The sequence below is a fragment of the Heterocephalus glaber genome, unplaced genomic scaffold, assembly GCF_053883595.1.
Source record: "Heterocephalus glaber isolate CG9 unplaced genomic scaffold, H.glaber_assembly_v1.0 deba00001760, whole genome shotgun sequence".
In the NCBI taxonomy this organism is placed as follows: domain Eukaryota; kingdom Metazoa; phylum Chordata; class Mammalia; order Rodentia; family Bathyergidae; genus Heterocephalus; species Heterocephalus glaber.
The window spans coordinates 3,656,623-3,669,406 of record NW_028258457.1 but is presented as its reverse complement, the minus strand read 5'-3'; the positions used below and the strand labels follow the sequence as shown (position 1 = coordinate 3,669,406).

At 61.9% G+C, this 12,784-nt stretch overlaps 2 protein-coding genes across 3 annotated transcripts in view; one reads left to right on the top strand and one right to left on the bottom strand.

The window, feature by feature from the left end:
- Positions 1-1,715: 1,715 nt before the first annotated feature.
- Cbarp (CACN subunit beta associated regulatory protein) lies at positions 1,716-10,564 on the top strand. The gene is made up of 11 exons (XM_087201418.1): positions 1,716-1,931; positions 3,638-3,737; positions 3,831-3,970; positions 4,054-4,118; positions 4,508-4,652; positions 4,789-4,960; positions 5,090-5,230; positions 5,656-5,866; positions 7,459-7,642; positions 8,462-9,715; positions 10,112-10,564. The coding sequence occupies exons 2-10, from the start codon at positions 3,645-3,647 to the stop codon at positions 9,432-9,434; spliced, it is 2,124 nt and encodes a 707-aa protein (XP_087057544.1). The 5' UTR covers positions 1,716-1,931; positions 3,638-3,644; the 3' UTR covers positions 9,435-9,715; positions 10,112-10,564.
- Positions 10,420-12,784, bottom strand: part of Stk11 (serine/threonine kinase 11) — a 23,088-nt gene continuing 20,723 nt past the window's right edge. The window contains exons 9-10 of one of the 2 annotated variants that reach the window (XM_004865973.4): positions 11,911-12,113; positions 10,420-11,226 (exon numbers count right to left, since the gene is read on the bottom strand). In XM_004865973.4, coding sequence (XP_004866030.1) covers positions 11,926-12,113 — 188 coding nt within the window. In that variant the 3' untranslated portion in view covers positions 10,420-11,226; positions 11,911-11,925. The remainder of the gene's footprint in view (positions 11,227-11,910; positions 12,114-12,784) is intronic. The other variant, XM_013065934.3, reaches the window with a different exon arrangement.

Genomic DNA, 12,784 nt, shown 5'->3' with positions numbered 1-12,784 from the left:
TGCACAGCCCCAGCCTTCTCCCCGCCTCACCTCAGGTGCCAGAGAGTCTTCTTTGGGAAAAGCTGAAGCCTGGGGGAGTCATTCCTAGGCTGGGAGCCGTACTTTGGTCTCCCTGCTTTGCTTTCTGCAAACACTTTGCTTTCTCAGCTTTCCCCATGTGGAGCCAGCATCCCTGATCCCTGCACGTTTATTTAATCACCTTGCTGTCCCTAAGCAGACACGTCCATTCCCTCCTGTGTGCTGGCCCTGTGCTCAGCCTGCGGACCCAGCCATTAAGAAGTTCTTATCCTGCCAGGTATGGTGGCTCATCCCTGCCATCCCAGAAATGTGGGAGGCTGAGACAGGAGGATCACAAGCTCCAGCTCAGCTTGGGCAATTTAGCAACTCAACCAAAAAAATGTTTTTTTGAGTCAGGATCTTTCTCTGTAATTCACGCTGGCCTTGAACTCACAGCAATCCTCCTGCCTCAGCCTCCAGAGTGCTGGGATTACAGGCATGTGCCCCCATGCCCCAGCAAGTCCTTAAAAAATAAAAGACTAGGGGGCTGGGGATTTAGCTCAGTGGTTCCGGTTCCATCTCCTGCTCTGCAAGTGCAAAGGCCGGAGTTCGATCCCTAGTACCAAAAAAAAAACCAAAAAGAAAAAAGAAAAAGTTCCTGTCCTTGGAATTCACAATGTAATGAGGCAAGACAACATAGAGGAGTAGAATGCCTGATGTAGGGCCACACAGATAGCAGAATAGGGGACCCAGGGTGTGGGTGGTGGAGTGCTATGAAACCAATGGTTTCTTGGGAAAATTGGGAGTAGAGTGAAGCATTCAAAGAGCACATGATGGGCAGACACATACAGGTACCAAGGTTCTGAGGTTGGCCTGAGTCTGAATTCTCAGTGTTAGAAGGGTGCTATTGTGAGGCCTGGCACACAGGCCCAGGGTAGCTGGGATGTGATCTGGACCAGGCTGGTGGTAGGCTGGTGGTCTAACCAATTAAAAGGATGAGTATATCTACTGCTGGGGGTGTAGTTCAGTCATAAGGCACAAGTTTAATGTGCCAGACTCCCAGCACCAAAAAGAAAAAAGGGGATAGGCTGTCTCTGTAAGCAGGGTTTCAGCTGGCATGACGCTCCATGAGGAGCAGGTCTCTGTGGGTGCAAGGTGGGCCCTGGGGGACACTCAGCAACACTCTGAATACTTGTGTTACCATCTCTCCTTTGCTGTACCTTGGAGGGAGGACAGGGGACAGGGGACTATGGCGGGCCCCTGACAGTGCCATAGGGGACCCACATGCATTAGGGAAACAGGTAGGGTTCATGTCCCCAGATCCCTTGGCCTGGACACCCTGCAGATCCCAGACTGGAGGGAACTGTGCACCCAGGGGATGAGTAAGATTGACTGTCGGTGCACCCTGGACTCCTTGGCCCAGTGCCTTGGGATACAGGGCAATTCCTGCACCCAAAGGAGGCCATGAGCCTCAGGGACCTGAGTTATGGGGAGTTACGCACCCTAGGCCCCGGGCGATGTATCCCTGGAGGCCAAGGACCTGGACTAGGTGAGTCGTGCAGCCTTGCAGGGGGTGGGGACCCGGGCGCCGCGGGAGGGGGCGCCCGGGAGCTCAGGCTCCGCCCCCGCCCCCGCCGGAAGAGAAGGGGAGGCGGTGGCCAGCGCGGAGCTAGCCAGACGGGGCGGCGAGAGCGGCGGGGGCGGCCGGCTGGGCACCGGGCGGCACCGGGCGCACCGAGCGGGAGCGCCGCCAACGCGGTCACGTGTGCGGCCCCTCCTCTCGCGCCGGCCTCCCCCGCGCGCGCCGCTCTCTCCATTCATAAATTCTCCGCCTGCTCCGCTGCGCCGGGTGCCTGAGCCAGCCGGGGAGTGCCGCGCAGCCGCCGCCCGCCCTCCGCCCGCTGCCCATGGGCCGCGCGCGTCCCGGCGGTGAGGTAGGCGCGGCGGGCCCGGGGCGCACGGGGCGGACGGAGGGGGAGCGGGCGGGTAGCGCGCGTGACCCGGGATGGTGGCCGGCCCTGGGGCGTGCCCTGGCCCCAGCCCCCTGGCCCTGCCCCGCGCGTTGCGAGGTAGGATGTGGAGGAGCCAGGCGGGCCCGAGAGCGGCCTGCGTCGCTTTGCACTCCGCCCGGTGGTCCAGCGACCTGGCAAAGAAACCTCTCGCCCGCGCCCTCCCCCGCCTCAGTTTCTCCAGGTTAAATTGGGCAAGGGCGACAGCGCCTCGACCTCCTGCCTTAGCGCAGTAGCCAAAGGAGTCGGCTCGAGGTCGCAGGGAGCCTCCCACGGGCAGTCCCGCGTCGTCCCCCCCCCCCCCCGCACCCGCCCCAGCCCACCTCTCGTTCTCTCTCCATTCATCTTCCCGGTCTCCTCCCGTCATCATGCCTGTGCCGCTGCCCCACCCCCTTCAGCTTGAACTTGTTTCCCGACCTACATCTGGGGCCCCCTGTCTCCCAAACCGGGGAGTCCCAGCCAGCCTCTGACCCGGAGCGCTGAGGACACCGGGGCGCCCTGCGCACCTTCCCCTTCTCAGGGCCACAGTTTCACACACCGTCCAGGGGCTCGAAGCCTGAAAAGGGCTGGCTAGTGATACTGGAGCTTGTGCGCTCCTCTTTAGTGGGGAAAGGGGCTTGCGTGCGCGCTGTGCCGGCTCGATGCCGCTGACCAGAGCGGCCATACCCTTGCCCCCCCCTTCCCGTTCCGCCCTTCCCGCCCTGGGTAGGTCAGGTGCAGTTTGGAGGCACCCCCGCCCCCGCTACCGAGTACTGAGAGCCCCTTCCCCAGCCTCAGTTTCCCCCAAGCGCGAGGTAGCTGTGGAGGCCAGTCAGCTGGGCCTGGGCTGGTGCAGGCGCTCAGGTTGGGCACTGGCGGTCGGGCGCGCGGAGCAGCCATCTTGCAGCCGCCGCGGCTGGGGCGCCCCCGCAGGCGGCCTCCTCGCCCCCGCGCCCCCCTCCCCGCCATCCTCCCTCTGCCTGGCAACCCGCCCCCCAGCTCGCCCTGCGCACGGTCGCCATGGGAACCAGATTCTGGGGCAGAAGCAGATGCGCCTCTTTTGTCCTTTCCACTCCCACCAGCGTGGGTACTGAGGGACCTTCACCTCCTGAGTCGTGACTTGTGGGGAGGGGTTCCTGGGAGGGGTTCCTGGCGCGGCTGGGGCGAGTTCCTTTGCGTCCTATCTGCGGACAGAGACACCTGGCTGGGGCTGCCAATCCCCCTGTCTGAGGCACCATAAGGGCACCTGGGGTTTTGCCTGAGTGCTCCCCAGTCTCACGCTCCCCATTTCCCTAGGTGGGCTTTCCCTTTTCTGGACAGGGCTTCCCCCAGGCCCATACTACCTTGCTGGGCCAGCCACACTGGCCAGGGAGGCATTTGTGATCCACACACACACACACATACACACACACACACACACGTACACCTCTCTAGGGGTAAAGATGCCAAAACTGAGGTCCTCAGGGAGAAGCCCCCCCCCCGCGCGCCCGTTGCACAGTCTGCAGAGGACGGGGGCTGCTGCAGCACCCTGCCCCTCCTGTCCATGACTCACCGCCCTGTGTGGGCTCCTGCTTCCAGCAGGGATAAGAGGGGCTCATTTCCAGTAGCTCCGGTGAGGCTGGAGCTGAGCAGTCCGTTTTCCCCTCCCCCAGCCTTAAGATGCAGCCCACTGCCACGATGGCCACTGCAGCCACCACCACCGCCACAGTTGCCCTGACAACATCGTGGGACAATGCCACCGTCCGTCCCACGGTGGGTGACCGCGAGGGATGGGGTGTAGGAGTGCACCAGAAGTCAGGGCGGTGGGCAGGACCCTGACACTTTCTTCCCTGTACATGCCTGCAGGCTCAGCCTGATCCCATCCTGGACAACTATGTGCTGTTGGTCGTGGTGATGTCACTGTTCATTGGGGGCACACTGGTGGTGCTGTCGGGTGTCCTGCTCCTGTGTAAACGCTGCTGGGAAGTCCACCAGCGCTTCAACAGGTGCGCCTGCCCCCAAGGACCCTGACATGCAGCTCGCCTGGGTCATCAGTCCACTCACTGCTATCCCTTCCCTGGCACCCTAGGGCCATGGAAGAAACAGAGAAGACCACCACCACCTACCTGGACAATGGCGCCCACCCTGCCCAAGGTGAGGGGCCTGCTTGGCCCGACCACCCCATCCGTCCATCTGTCCACCTGCCTGCCGCCTGCCCCCTCAGGCCGCCTGACGGTCTGTGTCTGTCTGTCTCCCCCACCAGACTGGGCGCAGCTCGATTCCGACTCATCTCTGTTTGCTTAACGCCCAGGCGTAGGTGCGCACAGGCGCATGCTGAGCGAGTGAGTGTGTGAGCGGATGAGGGAGTGCCCGAGAGCCCGCCCCGCCTGCCCCAGCCCGCCCAGTCCGTCCGTCCATCCGTCCTTCCTTCCGTCCTGCGGTTACTCAACCCTGCACCCTCCCGGTCCCACCCCATTCCCATGGCCTGCCCAGGACAGAGCACGGCCCACCCGGGGCCCACCCTCTCTTGGCTCTCCTGGCAGACCCTGAGTTCCGGGGCGAGGACCCTGAGGGCCAAGATGTGGAGACCGAGCGCTTCCTGTCTACCAGTTCCACTGGCCGCCGGGTCTCCTTCAACGAGGCTGCCCTGTTTGAGCAGAGCCGGAAGGCTCAGGACAAGGGCCGAAGGTGAGGGTGTGTGGCTAGGAGGCTATGGTCCAGGGTGTCAGGGCTGCTCCTCTGTAGAGGAGGTTGGGCTTGAGGATAACGTTTCAGGACCCCACCCCTGGGCCCCGAGATGCACTGACCAGGACTCCTCCTGCAGGTATACCCTGACTGAGGGAGACTTCCACCACCTGAAGAACTCCCGCCTCACCCACCTGCACCTGCCACCCCTCAAGATCATCACTATCCACGAGTGTGACTTGGGTGAGGCCAGCTCAGCTGCCACACCCAACCCGGCCACCACCCCTAAGGACAGCCTGGCCATCTTCCAGGTGAGGGATGGTGGGAGGGCAGCTGGCTGGACCCCTGGGGCTGAGTGGGTTGAGGGCTGGGTCCCCCCTCACCCTCCCATGCTCTTTGACCTGTCACTGCTTCCTCCCCTGCCTGGCTCTGTCCCACAGCCCCCGGGGAAGGCCCTCACCGGCCGCTCTGTGGGCCCCAGCTCCGCCCTGCCAGGTGACCCCTACAACTCTGCTGCTGGCGCCTCTGACTTTGCAGAAATCAGCCCCTCAGCCTCCAGCGACTCTGGGGAAAGTGCTTCGGTAAGGACCTCCCTCTCTTCTCCCTGGGGTGTCCAGAGAACTGGGGCTGTTTCTCGTGTGCCCCCACCCCAAGAAAGATCCTCACTCTGTGGCTTTGTGCCTGGCCTTTACAGGCCTAAGGGACATGGCACACCCCCCCCCACACAAGGGGACCTCAGGCTTCCTCTGTGTGGTTCTGGGTGACTGCAGGGGACACAGCCAGCACCTACCCTGAGTCCCAGCCCCTCACCCTTGGGAACTTTATCCCTGAACTCTTCTGCACAGGGACTGGCAAGGTGTCAGAGGGAGAAGCCCCTCCCACTCCTGCTCTGAGCAGGTTCATCCAGGTGGGGGTGTGGGTACTACCTCCTGGTGCCCAGCTAGGGCTGGCACTTGGGGCTGGGGAGGGGACTGCCTGCCTGAGAATGCTCCCTGTCTTCTCTCAGTTGGATACAGGTGCCAGGAGTGCCAAGGCTGGTGGACCCGGGACCTCGGCAGGGCCTGGGGAGGTGGGGGCAGGCTCCGGGCCAGGCACTGTCCTGCAGTTCTTCACCCGCCTGCGCCGCCATGCCAGCCTGGATGGGGCCAGCCCCTACTTCAAGGTCAAGAAATGGAAGCTGGAGCCCAGCCAGCGGGCATCCAGTCTGGACACAAGAGGTCAGTTGCCACCCCCATGGGCAGCAAGGCCCTGGCAGGGTAACTGCCCTAAGCTGGCCAAAAAGGCTGTCAGGGGTCCCTGTATCCCTGGTGTGCCCCAGCTAGATGCCCTCTGGGTGCATTTTGTTCCATCTGGCAATGACTTTCCCTTGTCTCCTCCTAGGGTGACCTTAGCCACCTTGTCTGTTTGACTGTCTGAGCTTTGGTTTTTCTGGTAGAGACTCGGGGAGAAGGACTGGGGAAACCAGTGTCTTCTGTAAGGACTGGACAGTGATGTTTTTGGACTTTGCGGCCAATCTCCTTGCAGCTCCTTCTTTGGTGCTGCTCTTGTAGCTAGAATGCAGCCAGAGATGGATGTAAATGAATGAGCATGGTTGTGTGCCAATAAGACTTTATTCAGAGACAGGTTGGGGGCCATTTTGGCTGCTAGGCAGTGGCCTGCTAACCCTGGGTACAGGGTTTCCTCATCCTGAACCCAGGGCAGGACCAAGTGTGCATGGGGATGGGGAAAGCAGGCACTGTCCTGCTTTCGACCTCAGTGAATAGCAGCAGCTCAGAGAGACTGGGGCTGGTTGGGCCTGCTGTCCTGTAGAGGCCATGGATCCTGAGATGGGGAAGCTGTCGTCTGGGTGGAGCACAAGCCCCACATTTTCAGATGGAGCCCTGATTCCTGGTGGTGATTACAGTCACTGGCAGTTGCAGAGGCCCCAAACCTGTTTGCCAGGTGTGGCTGCCCTGCCCACCCCACGGTTTGCCCACTGCCTGCTCCCTTGGAGGAAGCTTTAGGTGGGGGCAGGGCACCCCTAGAACTCCTTGGGCCAGGGTGCAGCCTGCAGGAGAGGGTACCTCCCTCACTCACCTTGGCTCCCACCAGCCTGGCCCTGACTCTCCCACGCCTTCCCAGCTGTGGCTGCTACTGGGTGCCTTTGCTCCAGCCCACGCCTGTCTGGCCAGGGCTCCTCTGGGCACTACTTCTAACCAAGGCCTTTGTCCCCCAGTACTAGGGATATGAACCCAGGGCCTCCACACTAAGTTACATCCCTAGACCCCATTCCTTATTATTTATATACGTATTTATTTTTTGGTACGGGGGATCAAACTCAGGACCTTGTGCTTGCTAGGTAGGCGTGGTGCTGCTGAGGTACATCCCAGGCCCCTAGTCCCTGGTTTTAAAATTTTGAGACAGAGTCACTAAGTTCCCTAAGCTAGGTTTATATTTGCTATTGTCCTGCTTTAGCCTCTAGGTGTGCTAGGATTACAGATGTGCACCACTGTGCTCAGCTGTACCTATGGTCTTTTTTTTTTTTTTTTGGTACCGGGGATCAAACTTGGGACCTTGCGCTTGCAAAGCAGGCGGCAGAACCATTGAGCTAAATCCCTGGCCCTAACCTATGGTCTTTTTAACTGAAGCCTGCTCTTTGGTCTTGATTTTTCTGCCCTGTGCCTCAATTTCCTCACTGTACCCTGAGAACTACTCTCCACACCTATCATGCCCTGGGAGCTGCTGCCTGAATATGGGTGTGTGTGTGTGTGTGCGCGTGTGTGTGTGTGTAAGGGGAACAAAGCAGACCAACAAACCTTACCCTATACAGGTTCCCCCAAACGCCACCACTTCCAGCGGCAGCGGGCAGCCAGCGAGAGCATGGAGCAGGATGAGGGGGACGCCCCCTATGCAGACTTCATCCAGTACATCGCCCGTGCTGGCGACGCTGTGGCCTTCCCACCCCCCCGCCCCTTTCTGGCCAGCCCCACCAGCCCGCCCCCCGCTCTCGGCAGGTATTTTTCAGTAGATAGAGGTGCTAGGGGTGGACCTGTGGGCCCCTGCCCTGCTCCGTCCCCACTAGGTGGCCCAGGGAGCACCCTCCTGGCCCTGTGGACACGCGCTCGGGTCCCCCTGCAAGGACCGAAGGAGGAGGGAAGGAGGGAGAGACTGGGTAAGGGTAGGGGGGCAGGTGTGGCTCCAGAGGATGGCCCCAGGGTCCCCAAGAAGGGCCACTTGCCCAGGCAGGGCCACCGTGGACTTGTGTCCACCCTAGTGCTGCCGCTTCCTGGTGGAGTCCAAGGCCTGAGGGGCTCCTCAGTGGGGCCCAGTCCCCTCCCGCCTGCCCAGACTCCTTAAGGGATGGACAGCCCCCTCTCAGAATCTCATAATCTCTCCCACCATAATTCCATCCCTTTCCAACCCCAACTTTCAAGCAACTGTCCTGAAACTGGTGCCCAAACCAACAGGAGTTGCGAGGGGTGGGGTGTGCACGGGACTGCTCAGGGTGCCTTCCAGACTTGGGCAGCTCCTGTCTATGGCGAGTGACTCATTTCTATGCCTCACTCTCCTGGTCCTATCAAACCTGTGATGTGTGGGTGAAGTGACTGCCTGGTCCATCCTCCAGCCCCCATGTCCCTGGAGAGACTAGAAGAGAGGAATGGTAGTTAACTCTTAGAGGAACAGTTTGCCCCTGAAGCCCCGGGACATTTGCACAGTCCAGTCCTGAGGTTTCCCCCACCCTACTGCAGCCCTTCCCGGTCCCACCCCCAGAGGCGGGTGGCCGACGGGCTCTGATGGCTGACGGGCTCTGATGACCGCGGCCTGGCTTGCAGGCTAGAGGCGGCCGAGGCAGCGGGAGGAGTGAGCCCCGAGTCCCCCCTGGAGCGAGGCGCCGTCTCGGGGCCCGAGCAGCCGGAGCTGGACGCCGAGCAGGCACAGGCCAGCTACCGCGACCTGTGGAGCCTGCGCGCCTCGCTCGAGCTGCACGCGGCCACCGCCTCAGACCACAGCAGCAGTGGCAACGACCGCGACTCGGTGCGCAGTGGCGACAGCTCTGGCTCAGGGGGCGCGGTGCCTGCCTTCCCACCACCCTCACCACCCGCGCCCCCGCGCCCCAAGGATGGTGAGGCTCGCCGGCTGCTGCAGATGGACAGTGGCTATGTTAGCATTGAGGGTGGCCGCGGTGCAGGTGACGACCTCGCGGTCATCGAGCCGCCGCTGGCCACACCCGCCCCCTCTCCACGCAGTCCGCGTGCCTGGTCACGCCGGCCGCGGCGGGACTACAGCATCGATGAGAAGACCGATGCGCTCTTCCACGAGTTCCTGCGACACGACCCGCATTTCGATGACACCCCGGCCACCGTGCGCCACCGTGCACGCGCGCATCCACACACGCACGCACGCAAGCAGTGGCAGCAGCGCGGCAGGCAGCACAGCGACCCTGGTGGTGCACGTGCAGCCCCTGCTGCGGGGCCTACAGTCCCGCCTGCTGGCGTGCCTCGGCCTGCGCGTGCGCCCTTGCGCCGTGGTGACAGTGTCGACTGTCCACCCGAGGGCCGTGCACTGGCCAGCACGGGCGACGACCTGGCCATTCCCGTCATCGAGGAGGAGCCCGGCGGTGGGGGGGGCGGTGGAGGCTGCCCTGGCTCAGGCCTCTGTGTGGAGCCCTCCAGGGAGCTGCTGGACAAGCTGGCAGCAGGCCTCGAGGAGAGACTCTTTCCCCCGTGCCTGGCCGAGCCAGTCCCTGCAGCCCCAGCGCTGGTCGTCGCTGCTGCCCCTACATCCCCCGACCACAGCCCGGCCTAAGTCCTGTGCCCCGAGCCTACCTCCGGGCAGCTTCTCTGGCACTGGGGTCTCGGCAGCGACGGCAGTGGGACAGACCTGGGGACGCGATGCCCTCGCATGTATGCACCTGGACCACACTGGCCCGTTGTGCACATGTGCGGACCGGGTGCTCTGGCTGTCCCAGGTGTGCACACTCGCAGCTCCATGCATCCCTAGAGGCGCGCATGTGTACAGTTCAGCGGCCAGCAGTCGTAGTCCCACGTGCACACGCCACGGCCCCTTGTCGACCTCCTGCCCTCCAGGTGTGTACACCCATTGCCCTTTCTGGGCATGCTGTGGGTTGGTCATCACGGTATCAAGAGGTGCAATGCTCCATGACCCTGGCTTGACTGGAGGAAGAAATTCCCATCTTTGGGCCCTTAAGGAAAAGTCAATGCCCATGGCCTCAGACAACAGCTTCCAGGCCTTACAGCGCAACATTTCTGCTTCGGAGGGGCAGTGGTCCCGGACTGCAGTGTGGGCTTGGGATCTGACATCTCAAGGGATGTGCATAGTTTCCCTCCATGCCCAGTTGAAGCTTGAGGGGTCAGGAGCATGTATTCGGGAGGGGGGAGGCCACTGCCCGCCAGGCGCATGCGTGATCCCCATCAGGGTAGGAACTGACTGGGGACCAAGGATCAAAGAGCTCTCCATCCCAGGACCCAGGAGGTTGGCTGGAGGCCGAGGCTGCCAACCCCACCAAGCCGTTTACCTCACCGCGGCATGTGTTCGCGGCAGCCCGCGCCCCCTCCCACTCCGAGCAATAACTGCGCTTGCCGCCGCCAACGCTGCTGCCACAGCCACCAGCCCTGAACTTGGCTCCTCCTGCCAATGCTGTCTCCCTGTACACGCTGTTCCATCCGTCCTGTCCTGCATGCGATTGGCGACCCATGCCTGCCCCTTCCAGAGGAGCCACCGGGGACTCAGTGTTGGAGATGTGGACAGAACACAGCCCAGGCGGCACAGCTTCAAGTCTCCCGAGCTTTATTTATTGCCAAAAGATGGGGCCGTCGGCCCTGCCCTCGCTGCTGCCCGTCCAGTCTGTCCCACCCCAAGATGGCGTTCTCGTGTTGTTTTTGTTTTCTGGTCGATTATTAAATATTTAATGCACACTCCTGCTTGCTCCTGGTCTTCACTGGGGACCCAAGACCACTGTGGCCTCAGCATCCCACTGGCCACTTATCTGAGCAAGACAAAGCTCAGATGGGGTCCTGCCTGTGGGGACCATGTGCTCCCATCCCTCTCCCCATGGTTCCCAAACACCCTCACAGCCACAGCTCAAATCCACCTGTTTTATTTAAAAAAAAAAAAAAAAAAGAAAAAAAAAGAGAAGGACCAACCAAACAACAAAAACGAGGCCACGGGGCTCCCTCAGGCGGTCTGCATGCAAGATGCTGGCAGGAGCCTGCTCTCCAGGGCCGCGGCATGTCCCCAGCAGCAGGGGCAGACGCTGGGGGGCGGGCAGAGGGCCAGTAGTCTGAACATAAAGTGCATCTTGGAGGCTGGGCCTCTGTCTCCCTTGCCCGGGGAGGGCTTTACACAGGACTGCAGAGTCTGGTCGTGTCCACTACCCAGTGGTGCTGTGCACAGGTGGCCCCGGGAGGGGTGCACCAAGACCCCTGTCACCCCGCTGCCTAGCCCTTGTGCTCCTGACGTCCTGAGCGGTCAGCACAGAGGCATGGTGGCCACCTTCTTGGGCAGGCAGTGGGCCGGAAACCAGCAGGAAGACTGAGAGCCTGGGCCACGGCCATGGGCCGTGGCTCCTGGAGACAGGCTGTGGGCGAGAGGACATTAGTGGTCACTCTGGGCACCTGGACCTCACTTCGTGCCTGAGAAGCCACTAGACAGCTGGGGAAACTAAGGCCTGGTCAACAGGGTGAGACAGCAAGAGGCCACTTCCTGCCATGGGCTCCCTTACAGGAGGCAAGGACACTTCAGCAGTACAGTGGGGATGTGGCTGGGCAGGGCCAGGTGGAGGCACACAGGGAACCCCGAGGGACCCTGGACAACTCAGCCCTTCCAGGACCCCAGTGGCTCACAGTGAGCTGCCAGGCACCACCCAGCCATCCTTTGCCATCTGCAGCCATATCCAGAGTCTCAGGGCTGCATCTAGCATGGACTTTCCCGGAGCAGCAGGCCCAGCACAGGCCATGGATCCTGGTGCGGCTGGACAGGGTGCTCTGGAAAGTGAGCACCTCCAACCCATCCCTGACCCTGCCATGACAACAGTGGCTGTGTGGGGGGAATGACAGCTGGCACAGCCTTGCTATATGGCTTTGCAGGCTGCAGTGACTGGCAGGACCGCCAGAGACCAGGGACCGAGCAGAACTGGCTGTGGCCACCTAAGTGCCAGCCCCAGTGACAGCTCCACACCCTGTACCTTCTATTGGGGACAGCCAGGAACCCCTCCTTTCCCCACAGAGGCTTAGAGGTTGCCCCTGTCCCACCTTTCACCCACCTGCAGGCGGCGCCCTCACTGCTGCTTGCAGGCCGACAGCCGTCGGATCTTGCTGCTGGAGCAGGCCTTGCGGGCTGAGTGGGTGGCACCGGCCTTGGGCTTGGCACTCAGCTGTGCAGACTCCGTGCCATTCATGCACACAGCCTTGGGTAGGCTGAGGCTCTGTCCGTTCTGACCTGCTTCCTCCTCCTCCGGGACCTGTCCTAAGAGGAAGATGGCAAGCACCACCTGAGCCAGGAGCAAGAGTACCCTGTGCCAAGCCCACACCTGGCACCTGGGTGGACCCCTCTGCCTGTTGTGGCTCAAGTGGCACCTGAAGGGACCCCAATCCTTCAAAAGGAGAGCAGGCAGGAGCCTGCCCTGCACCCACCTGCTATCATAGGATAAGCTGGGCTCGAAGGCCAAAACAGCCCATGAGAATGAGGTCAGTCTGCAGACCCCCACCCAGGCTCTCGTCCCCGGCATGGCAGGGTCCACTGCAGCCACCCTGCCCAGCTAGGCACGTGCACAACAGGCAAGGAGAGGTGGAGGCCTGCCTCTCAAGCAGTTCCTGCAGACACGGCCAGCCCACCCACTGGGAGCTAGTGTGGTCACTCAGTCGTGCCCAACCCTGCAGATGTCTACAGGAACCTGCTGCCTGAGGCTCCTGGGGCCAGTATGTGCCCTGTGCTGGGTGGGGCTGGCGTAACTTGGCTTCTAGAGCTTGCCTGCCCCAACCCTGCATATGCAGACACAGCCAGCTTCCACAGTGCCCTTGGTAATGAGATGCCAGTCTTGTCACTGGGTCTGGGCTGATTAGGTCTCACATCCTGCCGACTCGCAGCCCGGACCCAGCTCTTGGGATGGTGACAGGGCTGCCAGGCCAGGTGGGGAC

Excerpts from the sequence above, each read along its gene's own strand:
- Cbarp (XM_087201418.1), top strand. The coding sequence starts at position 3,645 with ATGCAGCCCACTGCCACGATGGCCACTGCAGCCACCACCACCGCCACA. Across the intron at positions 3,738-3,830 it reads ATGCCACCGTCCGTCCCACG|GCTCAGCCTGATCCCATCCT; the intron begins GTGGGTGACCGC and ends ACATGCCTGCAG. Across the intron at positions 4,961-5,089 it reads ACAGCCTGGCCATCTTCCAG|CCCCCGGGGAAGGCCCTCAC; the intron begins GTGAGGGATGGT and ends TCTGTCCCACAG.